This window comes from Pempheris klunzingeri, chromosome 4 (genome assembly GCF_042242105.1).
Source record: "Pempheris klunzingeri isolate RE-2024b chromosome 4, fPemKlu1.hap1, whole genome shotgun sequence".
Taxonomy (NCBI): Eukaryota; Metazoa; Chordata; class Actinopteri; order Acropomatiformes; family Pempheridae; genus Pempheris; species Pempheris klunzingeri.
The window spans coordinates 12901822-12918659 of NC_092015.1; the positions used below are offsets into that span (position 1 = coordinate 12901822).

The 16838-nt window shown below is 43.3% G+C and overlaps 1 protein-coding gene across 2 annotated transcripts in view; it reads left to right on the top strand.

Annotated features, from left to right (window-relative positions):
* Positions 1 to 16838, top strand: part of rsrc1 (arginine/serine-rich coiled-coil 1) — a 112305-nt gene that overhangs the window by 25822 nt on the left and 69645 nt on the right. For both annotated transcript variants that reach the window (XM_070829630.1, XM_070829629.1), the window contains exon 5: positions 14824 to 14860. In XM_070829630.1, coding sequence (XP_070685731.1) covers positions 14824 to 14860 — 37 coding nt within the window. The remainder of the gene's footprint in view (positions 1 to 14823; positions 14861 to 16838) is intronic.

Genomic DNA, 16838 nt, shown 5'->3' on the forward strand with positions numbered 1-16838 from the left:
ATAATGTTAATGCACACATGCACACATTTATGCATACCCTCAGTCTTTCCTTTTTCCCTTTCCATGCTCGTCACCCACCTCAGACTCGACTCCTCCGTCAAAGAATTTGTGCGCTTTCAAGAGAAGACTTCACCTTTTCCTTTGGGCGGTGTCGACCTCTTTGCTTCCCCCTGTAACCGATCACCAAGGTGGTGGAAGAACGTTGGCTGGCTGTCTCACTCCACATCCTCAATCAGAGAGGTCTGTCCAATTAGTCTGAACTCCTTGTCTGTGCCGGGTCAGGGGAGGAGCGTTGGTCCATCATGTCCATTCATGTCATTTGAGTGAGAAATGGGCAGCGGCTGGCAGTGGAGGCACACAGGGCGGTGTGGAGACCTCATGGCAGCAGAGAGACGTCTTTTCCCTGCGCATGTAAAACTGGAGCTGCTATAATGAGCTTCGGGTTATAGAAATGAAATGACTGCCTACCTTTAATTAAAGCCTTTGTCTATGAAAGAATCATTTTGGAGTTTTCTCTCTGCTAGTGAGGGGCAGGACTTCAACAGCATCCATTGTTCATACTTGTGAAATAGGGTGTTTTATAAAGGTGGAGTTTCTTTTTTAAGTCTTTAAAATAAAGCATGTTATCCTGACATTTATGTCCACAGAGTCGTCCCCGCTAACCCGCCCATTCTCATCTCTTTCTGTGAATGTGATTGTTTAGTAATTCCTCTCATTACTGTGTTTTCCCCTGACAAGCTAAACAGAACCCAGCCTCACCACAGGGGTCTCGTCAGGACCCGCAGGCCTCAGTTTGGCTAGCTTTGCTCCACCGCTCAGCCTTAACCTCTGGAAGCCTAGAGGCTGTGAGGCAGAGAGAAAATAAAACAAGACCCTAGACACAAGCACACACACATTCACACTCACTGCTGTTGATTTTCTCTCCTTCCTTGCCTCACTCTGAGGAAATGATTGTCTGCTTCTTTGCCTCTGTTCAACATCTATCAGCTCATTAGTGTTGGTAATACACAGAGAAAGTAAGTGTGTTTGTGTGTGTGTTTGCACGAATGTAGCCCCTGCCTGCGGCATCCTCTCAATCTGTTGGGAGTGTGTGTATGGGTGGTGTGGATGGGACCACTGGCTGCTGCTATGTGTGTGTGTATGTGTGTGTATGTGTGTTTGTCTGCACTCTTGCAGGACTCTAGGCTGTGTCTGGCTCTGGGAGCGGGTCTGGGGAGGTAAGAGAGACTTCAAACACCGTCCTCAGAAGGTTAGGATACACTCACATTGACTTAAATCAATGAGCTGTAAGTGTGTGTATTATTTGTGTGTGTGTCAAGGGGGGTAGCCTAGTGGCCAGGAGCAAGAAGAGACATGGGTGAAGCTGAAGAGGAGAAGGTGTGCATGTGTGTCTTTAAGTGGGTGTGCGTAGTTTGGTGGGGGGGTGGTTGGATGAGGGTGGGTGAAGCAGGAGTGATGCCTACATGTAAAGGGTGGACAGCGCGAACACACACACACAGACGTGCACACACACACACACACACACACACACACACAGAGCGGTGCAGCTGTAGTGTTTCTTGGCCCATGGCTGTATGTAGTCATTAGTTGCTTTTTTCCACACAGATAATGAGCATAGATTGGATAGAAAACAGACTGGCCATATAAACTCGATTTTCACTTGATAGCCATTTATTTACACTCTCAAGGCCGTCTGGTCTGAATCTGGATCATCTGACCGGCTCTGTGACCCTGCTCCAAACCTGAGCCTATGCAACTAGAAGATACTAGATATGCATCAAAGCATCTTTATTTTTAGCACTTAATCTTAACAACTCTCTGTAATGTGAAAGGGTCAGTGGTACTCCCCAGACTGCCAGTATTGCTGTACAGGAGACCTCTTATGGCACCATATATACTCCAAATGGACTTGGACACAAACAGCAGACATGGCGTGTCTGTGCCAGTGTGTTCACGAGTGCGATTAGGATAGTGCGTACAATCTATGGATGATGAAATATAATTTTGTTAATGTATTTTTTTTTTGTTTGGTTTGTTGTCTGGATTGAGATAAAAGGGATACAAAGGTCAGCTTTCAGGCACCCAGCATTTTCTTTGGTCATTGACTATCTTAATTAAACTCTGAAGTATGAAAGGCTGATTTGAGTACAGGAAGTTTAGGGAAGCAGACCAACAATCAATTTTAGGTGAAATTGCCTGCTGAAGTTCAAGGTTTGTTCCAGTTTCTTGAGACTAAACAGCAGCCCCTGACATTCAATATTGTTAGTCCAGGAAGGAATAAGCCTTGTTTCTTTTTGCTATAATCAATTAGAAAATAAAAAAGTGAGCATACAGGCAGAGAAATTAAAAGTAACATATGTTATAAAGAATCAGTTGTTTTAAATTTAGTATTTTAAGAATTTATCAAACATCAACACTGGCAAATATCAGCATTTAATAAGATGGTGTCAGAAGTCTAAGAAAAGCTTATGAGCAGTTGAAAAGCAGGTGAGCTTTTTTGTTATCTAAACAGTCAGTTATTGTAGGAAATGCTGCCTATTCTTGAAAATGACCTCTCTCTGTTCTGTGTGCAGATTTGTGCACACGTTTGTGTGTAGAGAGACAGAGAATTCTGGCTACTTTTAATCACAGGAGAGACACCCTGAGCGAGCGATAGAGAGCTGTGACAATCCACTTAGTGCGCTCTGTAATCTGTTTAACCATTTAGTGAGTTGTTAAAGGAGTATGCAAACACTCACACACATAAAAAAAGCACACACTAGACGCCCTGCAGGCTTTAGCTGTGCACAGGACAGTCTGCCTACTGAACTGAGTAGTGATTTAGTGCTGTAACACGGTCAGAGGTGTGTGTGTGTGTGTGTGTGTGTGTGTGTGTGTGTGTGTGTGTGTGTGTGTGTGTGTTCGTGTTGATGTGTTTGAGACCTGCTGTAGGCACCGGGAGAAGCCAGGCCTGGAGCCTGATGACAGAGACCAGACCCGGCCAAATAGAAGATCCCCCAATCCAATTACCCTGTTCCTCTCTTTTATTTTCTCCTCTCTCCCCTGTCCTCTCTTCTCCTCTCCTCGCCTCTCCTCCCCTCGCCTCTCCTCACCTCTTTTTTAGGGCCCTGTCTTAGCAGGAGCTAGTGATGGCAGTCCTGGCTGCTGTTGAAGTGTCTGGCTGCACTGCTTTATGGATCAGAAGGGGATGCAGGCAGGATTATAAGCAGCAGGTTATGAGCAGCAAACATGACAGGCCAGCTCCGATTTAGGAGGGTTATGTAAATGTGCTTGTCGACAAAATATGTTTTTCTGCCCTCAGTATTTTCTCCCTCTCTGGAAAAGCTAGGTAGTTTGGTTTGGAGAAAGCAGAGTGGTGGTGAAGGCAGGGAGGGGAGCTAAAAGAGAAGATTGTTATGGAGAATGATGTGTAAAAGAGACACACCGTTAATGTTTAATTTTCTCCAGACTCCAGTGCTTATTCATCTGCACCAGGGGCAAGGAAAGGTGTTGACTGAAGTCTTTATGAGAAAGGCTTAGAGTGAGAATACATTATAGAGAGAGGTGTTCTTTTTAGTTGGAGAGAGCAGACAAAGTAACAGCGAAAAGAGAGAAAGACAGAGAAGAGCAGAGGAGAGCTTTCAGAGAGTGCCTTTCGTCATGCATTTGACCTCTGCTGCTGAGAGACAGAAATACGGCTCTGCAGGTCTTGCCTAATGGCATTGATCAGTACAAGAATACCTCCTTCAGACTGGGTAAACAGCATTCCAGACATACAGTTAAGTACCATGACTCAGTTGTGGAAGTAAATATTGCCCGAGAGAAGCATATAATAATCATTCTCAGTGGAGGTTTCAAATCGAGTATTTTCTTTCACACAGAAATGAGCTGAAACAAAAGAGTCATGAGTGCAGTTACCAATCACACAAACGGGTGTATGCAGGATTGTGATGAGGGATGGAAGTACTTATTTGTGTCACTGATGGAGCTGGCGGTCGCACACAACTCACACTCAACACTGAGTAGCCGCGGCAAAGTTATGAAGCTGTGACGCCTCCCTCCTCGTCCTCCCCCTCCCCCTCTCTCCCTCATTCTCTGCCTCCCCTCGTACCCATTTAGCCTGCCACTTTTTCAGCAGAAGTTTAGATCTCTGGGCCCAATGTTTAATTCATTTGTACTAATGTCTCGCTCACTCTTGCTCTCCTTCACTCTCATGTGCTCTGTCTTGCTCTCTTGCCAGCCCAGCCCCTGCGGTTCTCTAATAGAGTTGTTTTACCTTGTGTCTCGCTCTCACTCACTGGCATACGCACACACACACACACACACACACACACACACACACACACACACACACACACACACACACACACACACACACACACACACACACACACACACACACACACACACTGACTCTTTTCTGCTGTCCACTTTTTGCCAGCAGTGCAAAAGCAGTCTTGATATGTGATATGTCAACTCTGCTCGGGGTTGGGCGATGTGGCTAAAATCATTCTCAGAATACATAAACTGGTATTTTGTAATATCCATATGTCACAATATGGCAAATGTCGTTAAAAAGATGTAACGTAATAGAATGTTTAAAGCAAACAACTGTACTAAATTGTTATGCATTACAAGACTGAACTACTTTTTGTTTGTAATCATCAATTTGGACAAGAAGAAGAAGAAGTCACATTTCCCTGAAAGGGTAAAACACTATCATAACAATCTTTTCTCTCACTTTCATCAGTAAATTCTTATTTTATTCTTCATATTCAGGCTGTGGTGGAGCATCAGGTTTGGGAGAAAATCCCATGAAACACAGTTTATGTGCTACCACTGACTCATTCGTTTTGTTTCTGGTCTTTCAGTCAAAGGTGGAAACTTTGTCCCTCTGCTCTATCGAGCACTTTTATTTCTTTACAGGTTTTCAACTACCTTTCATTCTCCTCAGTATCTCACTGGCATTCAGCCTTTTTCTCCACCCCTGCCTCTTTCTTTGCCCAGGTCTGACGGCATGGAAAGTATGTACAGTTATGAATGCATATCTTGGGCACCGCTGTCTAATCAACAGAGTGACATAATTCACTTTTTCCCCCCACGTACACACACATTGATGCAGGCCGACTGAAATCTGTCAGTGCTGAGCTCTATTTGGAAAACGTTTTAGGGGAAAATGACGGAGTGTTTCAGAAAATGAAACCGAGTAGTAAATCATCTGGTTAAATTCTCAAACACATATGAATCAGACTGAATAATGCTGTTGCGGCCAATATTATGGCACGTGTGTTTTTGCAGGTATAAATACGCCGCAGTTATGTAGAGTGTGGTCTTGAGGGGAGAAGTTTTGATATGGTCATGCTGCATGGTGGCATCTCTGATGTATAGAGAGTACAAATGCAATGAGTATTGAGTAGGCCTGGCAATGATTTGAAAATCTTGGATACAACTGACAATCATCTGACTGATAAAATACTTTTTGATATCTTCCTTTGAGAAATATAAACATGTGCTTCTACAAAAAGCCTTTTGTTGGTTCATTGAAAATAGCCAAAGTTCTCAATTGTTAAATATTGTCTAAATACAAAAAGACAAATAAGAATTCCGTCCAGATTAAATGGCTTAAACTTGGCACGATTTTAATTTAAATGAGTACTTACTTCATCACAGAGTAAGTAAACAAATGACGAATCTGAGCAGACATTCAATACTGACTTTCGCTACGTGATATTTTCCGATACTCTGTGCTATGGATGCATTTTGGAAGGTTTCGAAAACGTGTCCAAGTTCAGCACCGAGCCCTAGTAGTGAGCTGAATGGAGTGGATTCAGGTCTTCAGACAGAGGAGGAATTTTTTTTGCAAGGTGTCAGCATGTGAGCTGTAGCAACCACTCTGTTCCAGGCATCCATGTGTGGATGTAAGTCTGTGATGTGTTTGTTCGTCTATTTGCATTAGTGTGAGAACTGGGTTAACTTTTCTTTGTACCACTTTTCCTTGAAGTCTAAACACACACTCACACACACACTCACTCTCCTGACATCTCTCCCTGTTGGCCAGACTGCAGAGCGCTTGGGGCCATGTTGTTTTGTGTTCTGACGGACAGACAGACAGAAAGAAAAAAGAGGGACTTACCCTGGCCAGTGATTACGCCAGTTTGACACCACAGACATAGAAACAGGGAGGGGGGGGCGATCAGTGCATGAAGAGAAGTGAAAAAGGCACCGTAGAAAACGGTGTGTAGATGATATGAATAACAATGTACGCGGCGTGTCTCCCTGGACCCTGATAACCTGCAAACCAGAGCCCGGTCCCTGTGACAGGCCGGCCTTTGTGGCCACTTTATCCCGCCTGTACACTTGTAAGGTAGAGCCGGGATAATCGCACCTAATCTAATTAAGGCTAAAGAGGGCCATGACTGAGGCTGGCCAGAAGCAGACTGGGCACTCACACACACACACACACACACACACACACACACACAGCTCAGCAGCAAAATCCTGTTTGCATCAGAAAAATAAGGTTGTCATATTGATTATGCAAATCAGGGACTAACGGGGGCTAACTGCCTCTCGGCCAGCCGGTTACAGCTGACACAGGCTAAAGAGAGGGATACAGAGAGAGGAAGAAAGGATTAGAACAAATTTAGCTTGCTGTTTTCTTTCCACCATTTTGCATGTAACACTTTAAGGTTCAGAATAGCATCCACCTTGCTACTTTCTCATTTGATGAGGTTGACTTCTGATATTCAGTGAAGTAGTTTGAATCAAAGCAACAAATAAACAGACAAACATACATAGAGGGATTCATATATGTAGAACAAAATAAGATGAGAGGAGAGGAGGACTGAAAGAGAAAACATTTAATTATTTCAATTAATCATAACTGTTTCAGCTCCACTTCTGGGTACACTTGCTTGTAAGAGTGGATACACACCTATTAATAAACTCTGTGTGTGTGTGTGTGTGTGTGTGTGTGTATATGTTATGTTATGGCATAAGGGGACTGCACACTTGTCTTCAGGTGTGTGTGTGCAGCCAGCCGTCAGCCAGATTGCTATTTCCCCCCTCTGCCCCTATAGAAAGGCCTGGGTATTCTCTAGATGAGGGTGTGATGTACAATTGAAGGGCAGGATTGAAACTGATTACCTTGTTAACTCCTGGCACCCACTGGCAGCTTGAAATAGACCTGAGCGCCAGGGCCTGATTTGCAAATGAATTACCTCTCGCCTGGCCCTCCTCCTCCCCTCCCCTCCATTCCCTCGTCTTCCTCCCTCTCTCTCGTTCTTTTTCTTTTTTTTTTTTTGTGTCCATTCGGTGCCAAGATCATCTTTTTATATTGTGCCATGACAGATGCTGTGCCGGGCTGCCATTGTTCCCCATCAGTTTTTCTGGGGCCGCGCAGAGAGCCAAAAGATTTCCACATGTGATTTTAACACAAGCGTCCCCCCTGCCGTATAGCCCAGTGCTTTATTCTTTGTGTACCAGCACTGCAATCTACAGAGTTTTGGAGCAGGCGGAAATGTTGGGGAGTGTCATTGTCTCCGTCTCAATAATGGGGAAGTATTTCTCTGATTAGGAAAGGTTCTAATTGGGAGGTATGAAAAGGATCGCCGGCTATTGAAGAAACCGCGGGGAAATTGATTGCTCTCCATGTCTCCCTTTTGCTTTTTCTCTCCCTGTCTTTGTCCCGCTCTCCCTCTATGTAACACACTAAAAAGAAGTCAATCTTTTTTTTTTTTTTTTTAAAAACCTGGCCCCAGCATTCAATTCCCTTCAGCACCGAGTTGGTGTGTATAGGCTGAGAAGAGGGAGATATTGGCAGTCTGCAGGGAGACGTGCTCGGTCTATGATGTTTCACACGTGTGTGTTTAAATACGTGTATGAACGGATCTGCGTGCCGGTTCAGTTTTTCCTGGTTCAAAGTGAGCTGAAGATGGCTCCACAGCCATGACCTACTGATGCATGATTTATTTCTTTAATAGTGAAATGAATGTGCCACGTCCCAAGCAAAGGCACAAGGCCCCGTCAACCTACTTTTGCCTCAAGTAAGCGCACGTTTTCCACGTTCAGAATGCCAATGAAAACGCATTGTTGATGACATTGTTTCAGATTCAGATTAGTATTTAGTAAGATTTTAATTAAGCTATAGCTGACCAATAACTGACATTTACAGTGTAAAAATGAACTTGTCATTGCTCCCTGGTGACACTGTGTGGTGACACTGTTTCTAAATTACCTCAAACTAGTTTGAGTCTAGTCTTCCTACTTATCAGGCAACATATACACTGATGCTGATATATCTGCAATAAGTCATCATCATACAAAATATAGGCCTGGCAGATACTTTGGTCTAGCTCTATAGAGCTACCAAATATACCAATAAATGAATTGTAAATAAACAATAAATACCATATTATAGTATTATAGTTATATAAAAAAAAGACTATAATATGGTATTTACAAATCTAGAAAGTTACCAGTACCCACAAAAACATTTTGATCCATAACACTGATTCTGTGGATCTCATCTTCGTTATCGGTCTTCTGCCCTTTCCTTCTTTTTAATTAACTACCGTCCACCTCATTTAACAAGCCAGTGGTGTCAAAATTTGTTTTATTATTGCTGACATCGTCCCATTTTATTTAAGTGCCACAAAAATTAAATCATGTCAAATTCTGCGTTAAGGATAAACAAGTTTTTTTTGGTTTGAAGGTTCTGCTATTGAAGTTCATCTCAAATGTTTACTTCTGATGCAGAGTGACAATACACGTTTCTTATCATAAATGATGCTGATATTAAGTACTCCTGAGCCACTCATCTGTTAATTAATTAATTAGAACCTAATTTAGCAAATTTTCTAGAAATTTGGTTTTTAAATACTTGCTCCACAAGTGTTTGTAGCAGTCTATTTCACTTGTGTGTTGTCCATCACCAGGAACAGGTGTGTGTGTGCTTATCATAGAGAGAGCAGAAAGGCCAGCCATAAATCAACTTTGTCCATTCTTATTCCTCCTTTTCTGACTTTTTTATTGACTGCACTTAACCCTCCCTTCAGAGAAACATAAAGTGCTGAATTTGTTAGCCCCATTTTTAATGGACTGCTTTTCTCCACCATTTTGGGATTATGCTAAAGCAGAGCCCCCTCCCTTGAGAAAGGGGGGGCAGCTTGTGTACCCGCGAATGTATGCGTGCATGTGTGAGTGTACGCATGCGGAATTACACAGAAAGCATAGAAGCATAAGTCTGTGTTTTGTTCCCTCTTGTGTGTTCTGCATAGAAGACTGACAGGCCCTGACTTACCCCTGCATTATCCCTTCCTGTGAGTCTGCGACTGTGTGTGTGTGTGTGTGTGTGTCCCCCCCCAAGCCCTCCTCTTAGCTGTATAAAACCCTGAGAGGTAGCTCTGATAGTACACACACACAAGAATACAATTTCAATTTCAATTGGCAGCCCTGTTAAAAAGAAGCTATGGAGATGGCAATCAGGTCTGGGGGAAAGCTGAGCTCTCTGTGTTATTGTGTGTGTGTATGTGTGCGCGTGTCTGTCCCTCGACTGCTTAATATCAAGCTTTTTCCTTCTATTAGTTAAACAGGCAGATGTCACTGATGTGGACTGTGTATTAGTGCATTGTGTGTTTTATTTGTCAGTGTGTGTGTGAGAGTGTGAGTGCTGTATGCTTGCTCTGGTGTCCTCATCACATTGACTCTTTAATAAATGTGCCTGCCATTCTATCAGCAGTCAAACAACATATGAATGCTCAATGACACGCTTGACAAGGCATGCAACTGTGGCAAATGGGGTGCACATTTTTACATGCACACACACACACACACACACATACACAGAGTGATGTCTCTGTCATAGCTTTACTGTGTCCCGTCCTCCCTTTGCTGCTTCACTTTTTTGCTCCTCTCCTCATTATCTGTGGCTGATATCAGGTTGAGGGCTGAGAGGCAGTTGTAGGCCAAAATGTTATTTCTGTAGCTGAGATATACTGAGAAAAAGTTTAATAGTAGTTACAACAAGGTCACAGGCTTGTAGTCTTTCCCTAGTCAACAGTTACTTATGCTGCAACACAGCAAGTTTTAAATTCCTAATAATTGTTTTCGTTGATTACTATTGTCATTCCTGAGTTCCAGCTTCTCTGTTGTTGTTGTGACGATTTGGCGGTTTTTCTTCTCTTTTAATTTCACACAAAACAAGCAATTTAATGCCGTTCCGAGACAGCACTGATGGGGATTTATTACATAATTTTACTAAGTTAAGTTAAGTATCAACTATTTTATACTATTTTAACCGTTTTTACAGACAAAAGGAGTAAATCGATTAATTCAGAAAATAATCGTCAGATTAATCTCTAATGACAACAACTGCTAGCTGCAGCTGTAAATGCACAAATGAACATTTCGTCAAACTTGTCAGCAAAACAAAAAAAGTGTTTCCACTTTGACTGTGCCAGATTTAGCAAATATCATTTCCTCATTTCCACTATGCAGGAAATGTGTAAAGGGCAATTACACAAAAGGGAAACTATGAAGATAATTTTACGAGTAAAGGACAGGTAAGTGGTTAAGTGCTGTCACATATAGGGGAGAGTTAAAAGTCATAATATGGCCAGTGGCAGAGAGGCGGTCAAAGTCTGCCTGAGATTACATGATAAACCTGGCCAGTAGTGGACAGGGTTGAAAGGGTTAAAGCTTCCACACTCAGGGCAGCAGGCCTGAGAGGTAATGCATGGCTGATGAGTGCTGGGCTAATGGGCAGCTCTGTTAGCTGGAAATCAAATGACTGCCTCTGCATTTTAAGTCCCTCTGTCGCCTCCATTGACTGACTAAAGATATTTATCTCCATCGTGTCAAGAGGCGGGGGAAGAGGAGGAGGGTTCAAGTAAAGAGAGGAAGAGAAAGAAAAAGAGAAGGGGCAAGGGGAAAAAAAGGGGAGGACATCTTAGACAAACCTTAAGACCTAATGCAGTTATTAGAAACTTGACCACAAATGACAACTCATCTGGTGCTGGCCCTGTAATTAATTGTCTGATAGCAGGAGCGCAGTGGTGGGAGGGGGGGTTGGGATGCGGTTGGGAGAGGGAGGGATGGAGGGAGGGAGGGAGGGGGTGAGAGCACAGAGAAAGAGCGGCAGGTGGGTGATTGGGAGAGGGCAAAATGACAGGTGAGAAGAGACACAGGGAAGGAGATGAGGTAAGATGAGGCAACAACTTAAAGGTCCTTGTTAAAGTGCAAGAGACAGAAAAAGGGTTCGGACACAGTGAATCAGAACACGCACTGTGAGTGATGGATGCCGAAAGAGTGTGCGAGTGAGACAGTGGAGGGGGAAAACTATGCAATTGGAGTGGATAAAAGAAGGAGAGGCGAGGGAGATAAAAGAGCTGGAATGAGAAAGCAGCGAGAGATCCAGTGACCATGTTAAATTGGTCTGTATTGACCCTGCCAGAGCTCAGTTTAACACGCGCACTTGTTTGTCCAGTTTTACTTAATTGACCTTAGATAACTAATTACCATTTCCTGGAACAACAGTGCATCACTCTCTCTCTGTCTCTGCCACCCCCCCTCCCCTCACTTGCCATTCTCTGTCTGGCTTGTGGCTGTTTTGAAGGGAAAAAAGATGGAGTCTGCACACAAAATATTACAAGCTCCCAAATATTTCATGATGCAACTTTAAAATCTTAATCATACAAAATGCCGACCGTAATGACTGATGAATATTTGGCCTGATATTGAAGGTCGGAATGTAGTGTAATTAATTCACGCTATGTTACAATATTCACTGAGCGGACTGCCTCTCTTTTTAGTTAGCAGTGCCGTATCACCTCTGTTGGATTCCACTTTTGTAGCTTTGACCAGTAGCTTTTTAACTGACCAGATTGGTGGTTCACTCCCAGAAATTCCTACAGACTTTTTCAGGGACGTGTCACAGCAGGTCACAGCTTTAAAGGCCCATTTGCTTCTGCACCTTGAGGTTTGGTTAAGTTTTTAAACACTTGTGTGTCAGCGCTGACATGCAGCCTCGTGTTTGCATTTATAGGCCGTTTTCATGGAAGACATTTTATCACAGGAGGAAAAGCACAAGCATAGATAATAAAATGAATGAAGGCTGAATTCCATTTAGCTGCCTCAGCATCGTGCATGCTGGCTCGCCGTCACACTGTCATGGCTTACGGGGACACTTGACCAGAGCCGTTGTTAATGTTAGTAGCTACACCTTTGCTTTTCCTACTATAACAGGTATAAACTAATATTTATTAATGCTGTACATCACACTAAGTCAGTAAGATGTTTAACATGGCAGAAGTTCGGCATCTTAATTGAGGACAAACTGAAGTATGTGATGAGGCTGCTACACCTTCTCAGCATGCCCAGCCCGTCTCAGCGTGTCACGAACTGCTGTCTGTCTGCTTCATTGCTGTCTGTCCAAGTCTTCACTCCATCTCTCCCTCTCTCCCTCCCTCCCTCCTTCCTTCCCTCCCTCCCTCCCTCCCTCCTGCTGTGTGCCAGGGCTGTAATGTGCTCCTATGGTTGTAGTAAGCAGGCCACAGTGTCTCTGAGGCCTTGTGCTACACCACCATTACTATCTGGCTTTCCTCCACTACAAATTGGATGAACAGGCACTGACACATTTTCAATATTATTACATTAAACCAAGTGGATTTTGATTGATAACCTAATATTGGCCTAATGCAAAACATCAATCATGGCAAGTATATTAATTATTTAATATTGTGGCGTAATTCAGAAATCGATGCTGCCTCCGCGTTGAAGGCAGAGAGAGCGGTGGGAGGGATGGAAGAGAGATAAGGAGAAAAGGAAAGCTCTGTCCCTGAAGACCTCCGCAGATTATATGATGTTTTGAAAAGAGAGATGAGGATGTAAAATGGTGTGTGTGTGTGTGTGTGCGCGCTGTGTGTGTCTAATGGATAGAGCGTTCCCTTCGGCCCTGGTGTGGACAGTGCTGGACAGCTTGCCCTTGATAGAGTGAAGACAACAGATGACAGAGCGGGAGATTAAATGCAAGTGAAGAGCTTAATAACGGTTGGATCGCAAAAATAAAAGGAAAAGAAGAAGACGTGGCTGTAAAGAGGAGTGCGAGAGGAGAGCGGGGGGAAGAAAAAAGCGAAGGGAAATGAGTGGAGGAGGAGGGATCGAGCGCCGCGTCTCCCCTGTGTTAGATTGTTTCTCACTAATTGCGCTTCATTAGCGGATTACACACACTGTCACCACGGTAACAAATGTCTTGCTGTCTGGTTGCCGGGCGCCCGTCATGTATAATGAATGTGGCGGGGTGTTTGTCAGAATGTAATGTAATTACAGCTAGATGAAGTTTGCCTTAAGTGGTTGACTTGTCTGCATGTGGCTCGCTGACAGAGCACAGAATAAACAAGCAAACATCTTTTCTTCGTGACTTTTTTCCCGTCTTGTTGTTTCTTACTTTTGTTAATACTTCTGTTTAGCATTTCTTGCATTCCTTCATACCATTATTTAGAAATGCTGATGATGTGGGAACGGCTTAGGTTTGTGGTCACCCTGAGTATGGGACCTGGCCTGATGGATGGATGGATGGAGGAAAGGAGGGAGGGGGGGGGGTAGAGAGTGGGATGGATTAGACAGTATGTAATTTTAGAGATGGTGTAGATTTACACTGTGATGCTGCTGCCTGCATTAGCAACTGAAGCCTGTCGATAAGCCTTCCTCCTTCTCAGACACACACACACACACACAAACACACACAGACACAGAGTGAAGCGCTTCGGCCAGGGTGGAGTTGTCAGTAATAGCCAGAGTTGGATGGGTGGTGCTGGGATCGGGGACGGGGGCTGTTTGTGTTCTCTTGATCTGTTGATTTCCACTGCAGCAAATTTTGAAATGTGCCAAAATTGCATCTATTATTTACTGCCAATTTGCTCTTTTTAAAACCCAACCACTCCCCCCTCCCCCTCCTCCACTTCCTCAGCTCGCCATTCTGCCGTCGCTACCCTGATAATCACACACACATTTTTTTATTAATTCACAGATAATAAGCTCCGAGTTCTCTCTCTCTGTACTTGGAAATTATTATTATGGCTGCCAGCATTGTGGCGACCATATTAGTTAACCTCTGTCTGGTGTCGACTCAGACACACACAGATGCACACAGCACTCCACTCTGAAAGGTTACAATTAGGATAATTCTTTGTCATCTATTTTTCCTTTTGATTAACAAAAACCTTTTTGATGTGATCAAGATCAATGAAAACAACCATAACAAAACAAACCAACCATTTGCATCCCGCTCACTCGATAGCCGAGACAGAAACACAATGAGATGATGATGAGTGACTGTAAGTAGAGCTGAAACAACTAGCCGATTCATCAACTAGTCGACTGATAGAAAATAAATTCAGCACTATATGATAATCAATCAGTTAATTAAAATTCAGCTTGGTTGCAGCTTCTCAAATGTGATTATTTTCTAGTTTTCTTTTGAAAATAAATTCAATATCTTTGGACTGATGGTTGGACATTTTAAGTTGGTTAATAATGAAAATAATCGCAAGTTGCAGCCCCCAACTCCAGCCAGTCAGAATTAACCACAGGTAATGTTCTGACTCAATGTGTTAAATTATTCAGAAATTGGTTCAGAAATGTTCATGAAGCACATGTGAATAGAGTTTGTTCCTCTGTCTCCTCCGTGTGTGTGTGTGTGTGTGTGTGTCTGTGTGTCTGTGTGTGTGTGTGTGTGTGTGTTTTTCAGTGGGTGTGTGTGTGTGTCTGCAAATTGTTCTTTTTATTAAATGACATTTTGTGTCGGCACTTTATTTACAGTGGGGGAAATGTGTTGTTGTGTTGCAGGGACGCCGCGAACATCAAAGGCAGATTAGAACATCTGGTAAGTTCTTTTCGACACCTCCCTTTTATCCCCCCATACACACACACACATACACACACATACACACACACACACGCACACACACACTTTGATATCTGCATTCATAATGAGACCTCCGGAATTGGAGCTGAATACCTGCAGCTAGCAGGCAGAGAGAGAGACACACAGAGAAAACAGAGAAAACTGGGATAGAGGGAGGGTAGTGTCTCCCCTAGGGCCTGGTCCAGCCTTTATTTAGTGTTTCATTTATCCCCAGTTGTCCCCAAACACACACTTACACAGACACACACTGGTTATCCACTCCGTTCTCCCTCATTTAGTTGTGGACATTTGTCGGATTTTTGCATGCATGCTTACCTGTTTGCACAAGAATGTATAAAAAAAATATTTTTTTTTTTTTTTCCCAGACATAACTATTGGAACCATAAACACACACACACACACACACACACACACCCTCCCTTTCTCCTTCTCTCCTCTCCCTCTCCCGCCGTCTGTCAGCATGGGCCCTTTCCTCAGTCTTTTCCCATCTATGAATGGAGGGCCTGCTGAAACCTCCCGGGATGGCCCTGAAAATTTAATGGCCAACGTTTCCAGGGTTTCTCGCGCTACTCTCTTTAATACAGGGTCAGAGTGCCGTGCAACAAAGTGAAAAGGTTCTCTCTCCTCTTTTTGGGTGGGAAGGAACTGAGGTTTCATGTGCCCCATATTCCAAGGGATGAATTATAGACAGGGGTCAGTGAGGGTCCCGGCTCTCTGTGGATGTCGCATGCCCTCCCTCCCTTGCTTCGCTGCATACTAAACCGCAGCTCCCAGCACCCTACGCAAATGACCCCCCGCCCCGCCACGCGCTACGCAAATGACCCTGAATATGCCACACAAATGATTGACCCCGAAATTCAAACACTTCACAGTAACTCTTCATTTGAGTGAACAGTGGATCACACAAAGTTGCCCTCGGATTTCTCATATTTGCTCCTTAATGTAGTTGTTGACTGTATTCAGAACTCTGATTGACATGTGGATAGTTTGCATCAAAACTGTGTCAAGATGCACCCGAAGTGCATTCATGCTATTATTACGTGTACGATTCTCATACAGTGGTGTTTTTGGCTGTCTCCAAAACTACGCCCTCATTTACTAATCCGCTGCTCCCAAGTAATGGATCCTCTGTAGTTTACTCTATAGTGAGAGGGAGTGAACAGTGGAATTGACAGCAAAAACTAGCTAATGTGCCAGTGACTCTACTTTTTTGTTCCACTGTGGGAGTTTTTACAGCATTATTTAGTCCATCGTTTTCTTACTCAGAATTTGGACACTTAAATAAAGACATACATTAAATAACGTTCACAATACAGTAATGGTCTAGTTTAGGTTTGCAGATGTCTACGAGTGGGTCAGGAGGTGTGATTGATGCGGCACTCTATAAAAGGTGCTGTGAATTATTCAAGAGAGAATCACATGCATAAACAGCATTAATCAATATGTGTATTGGCAGTTACATCTTGGCAAACATTAGGCAGTATGTGTCTCATGTTGAGATGAGTCTTCCTCTTGAAGGCAAGCGGAGGAATGTCAACTCATTTCCATAAGTCATATGTAATACTGGGCCAGTATATACTGCAGACAAATATCTTTGTATACCGTACGTATAAGAGTGCAGTGATTTTGTCACACTTCTTACACACTTATCCAGGCAAAGTCACCTTGAGTTGTGTATCTGTTTATCATGTTATCTTTTTATACTAACTGACTGAAGTTATACAGAACAGTAGAGGAGGATAAACTAGATTGTCTTTTACACAATCACGTCCTTGCTGGGATTTGTATTGCCCATTTGATTATACTTGCGTTAATGTTAGGTTTCTTGGCAGGGGTTAGTGCAGCCAGTTTGCATGTACATGTGTGTTTTTGTATCATTTTTGTATGAATTGAACCTATAGGGACAGATTATAACGCTGTTTGCATTTGATTCTTA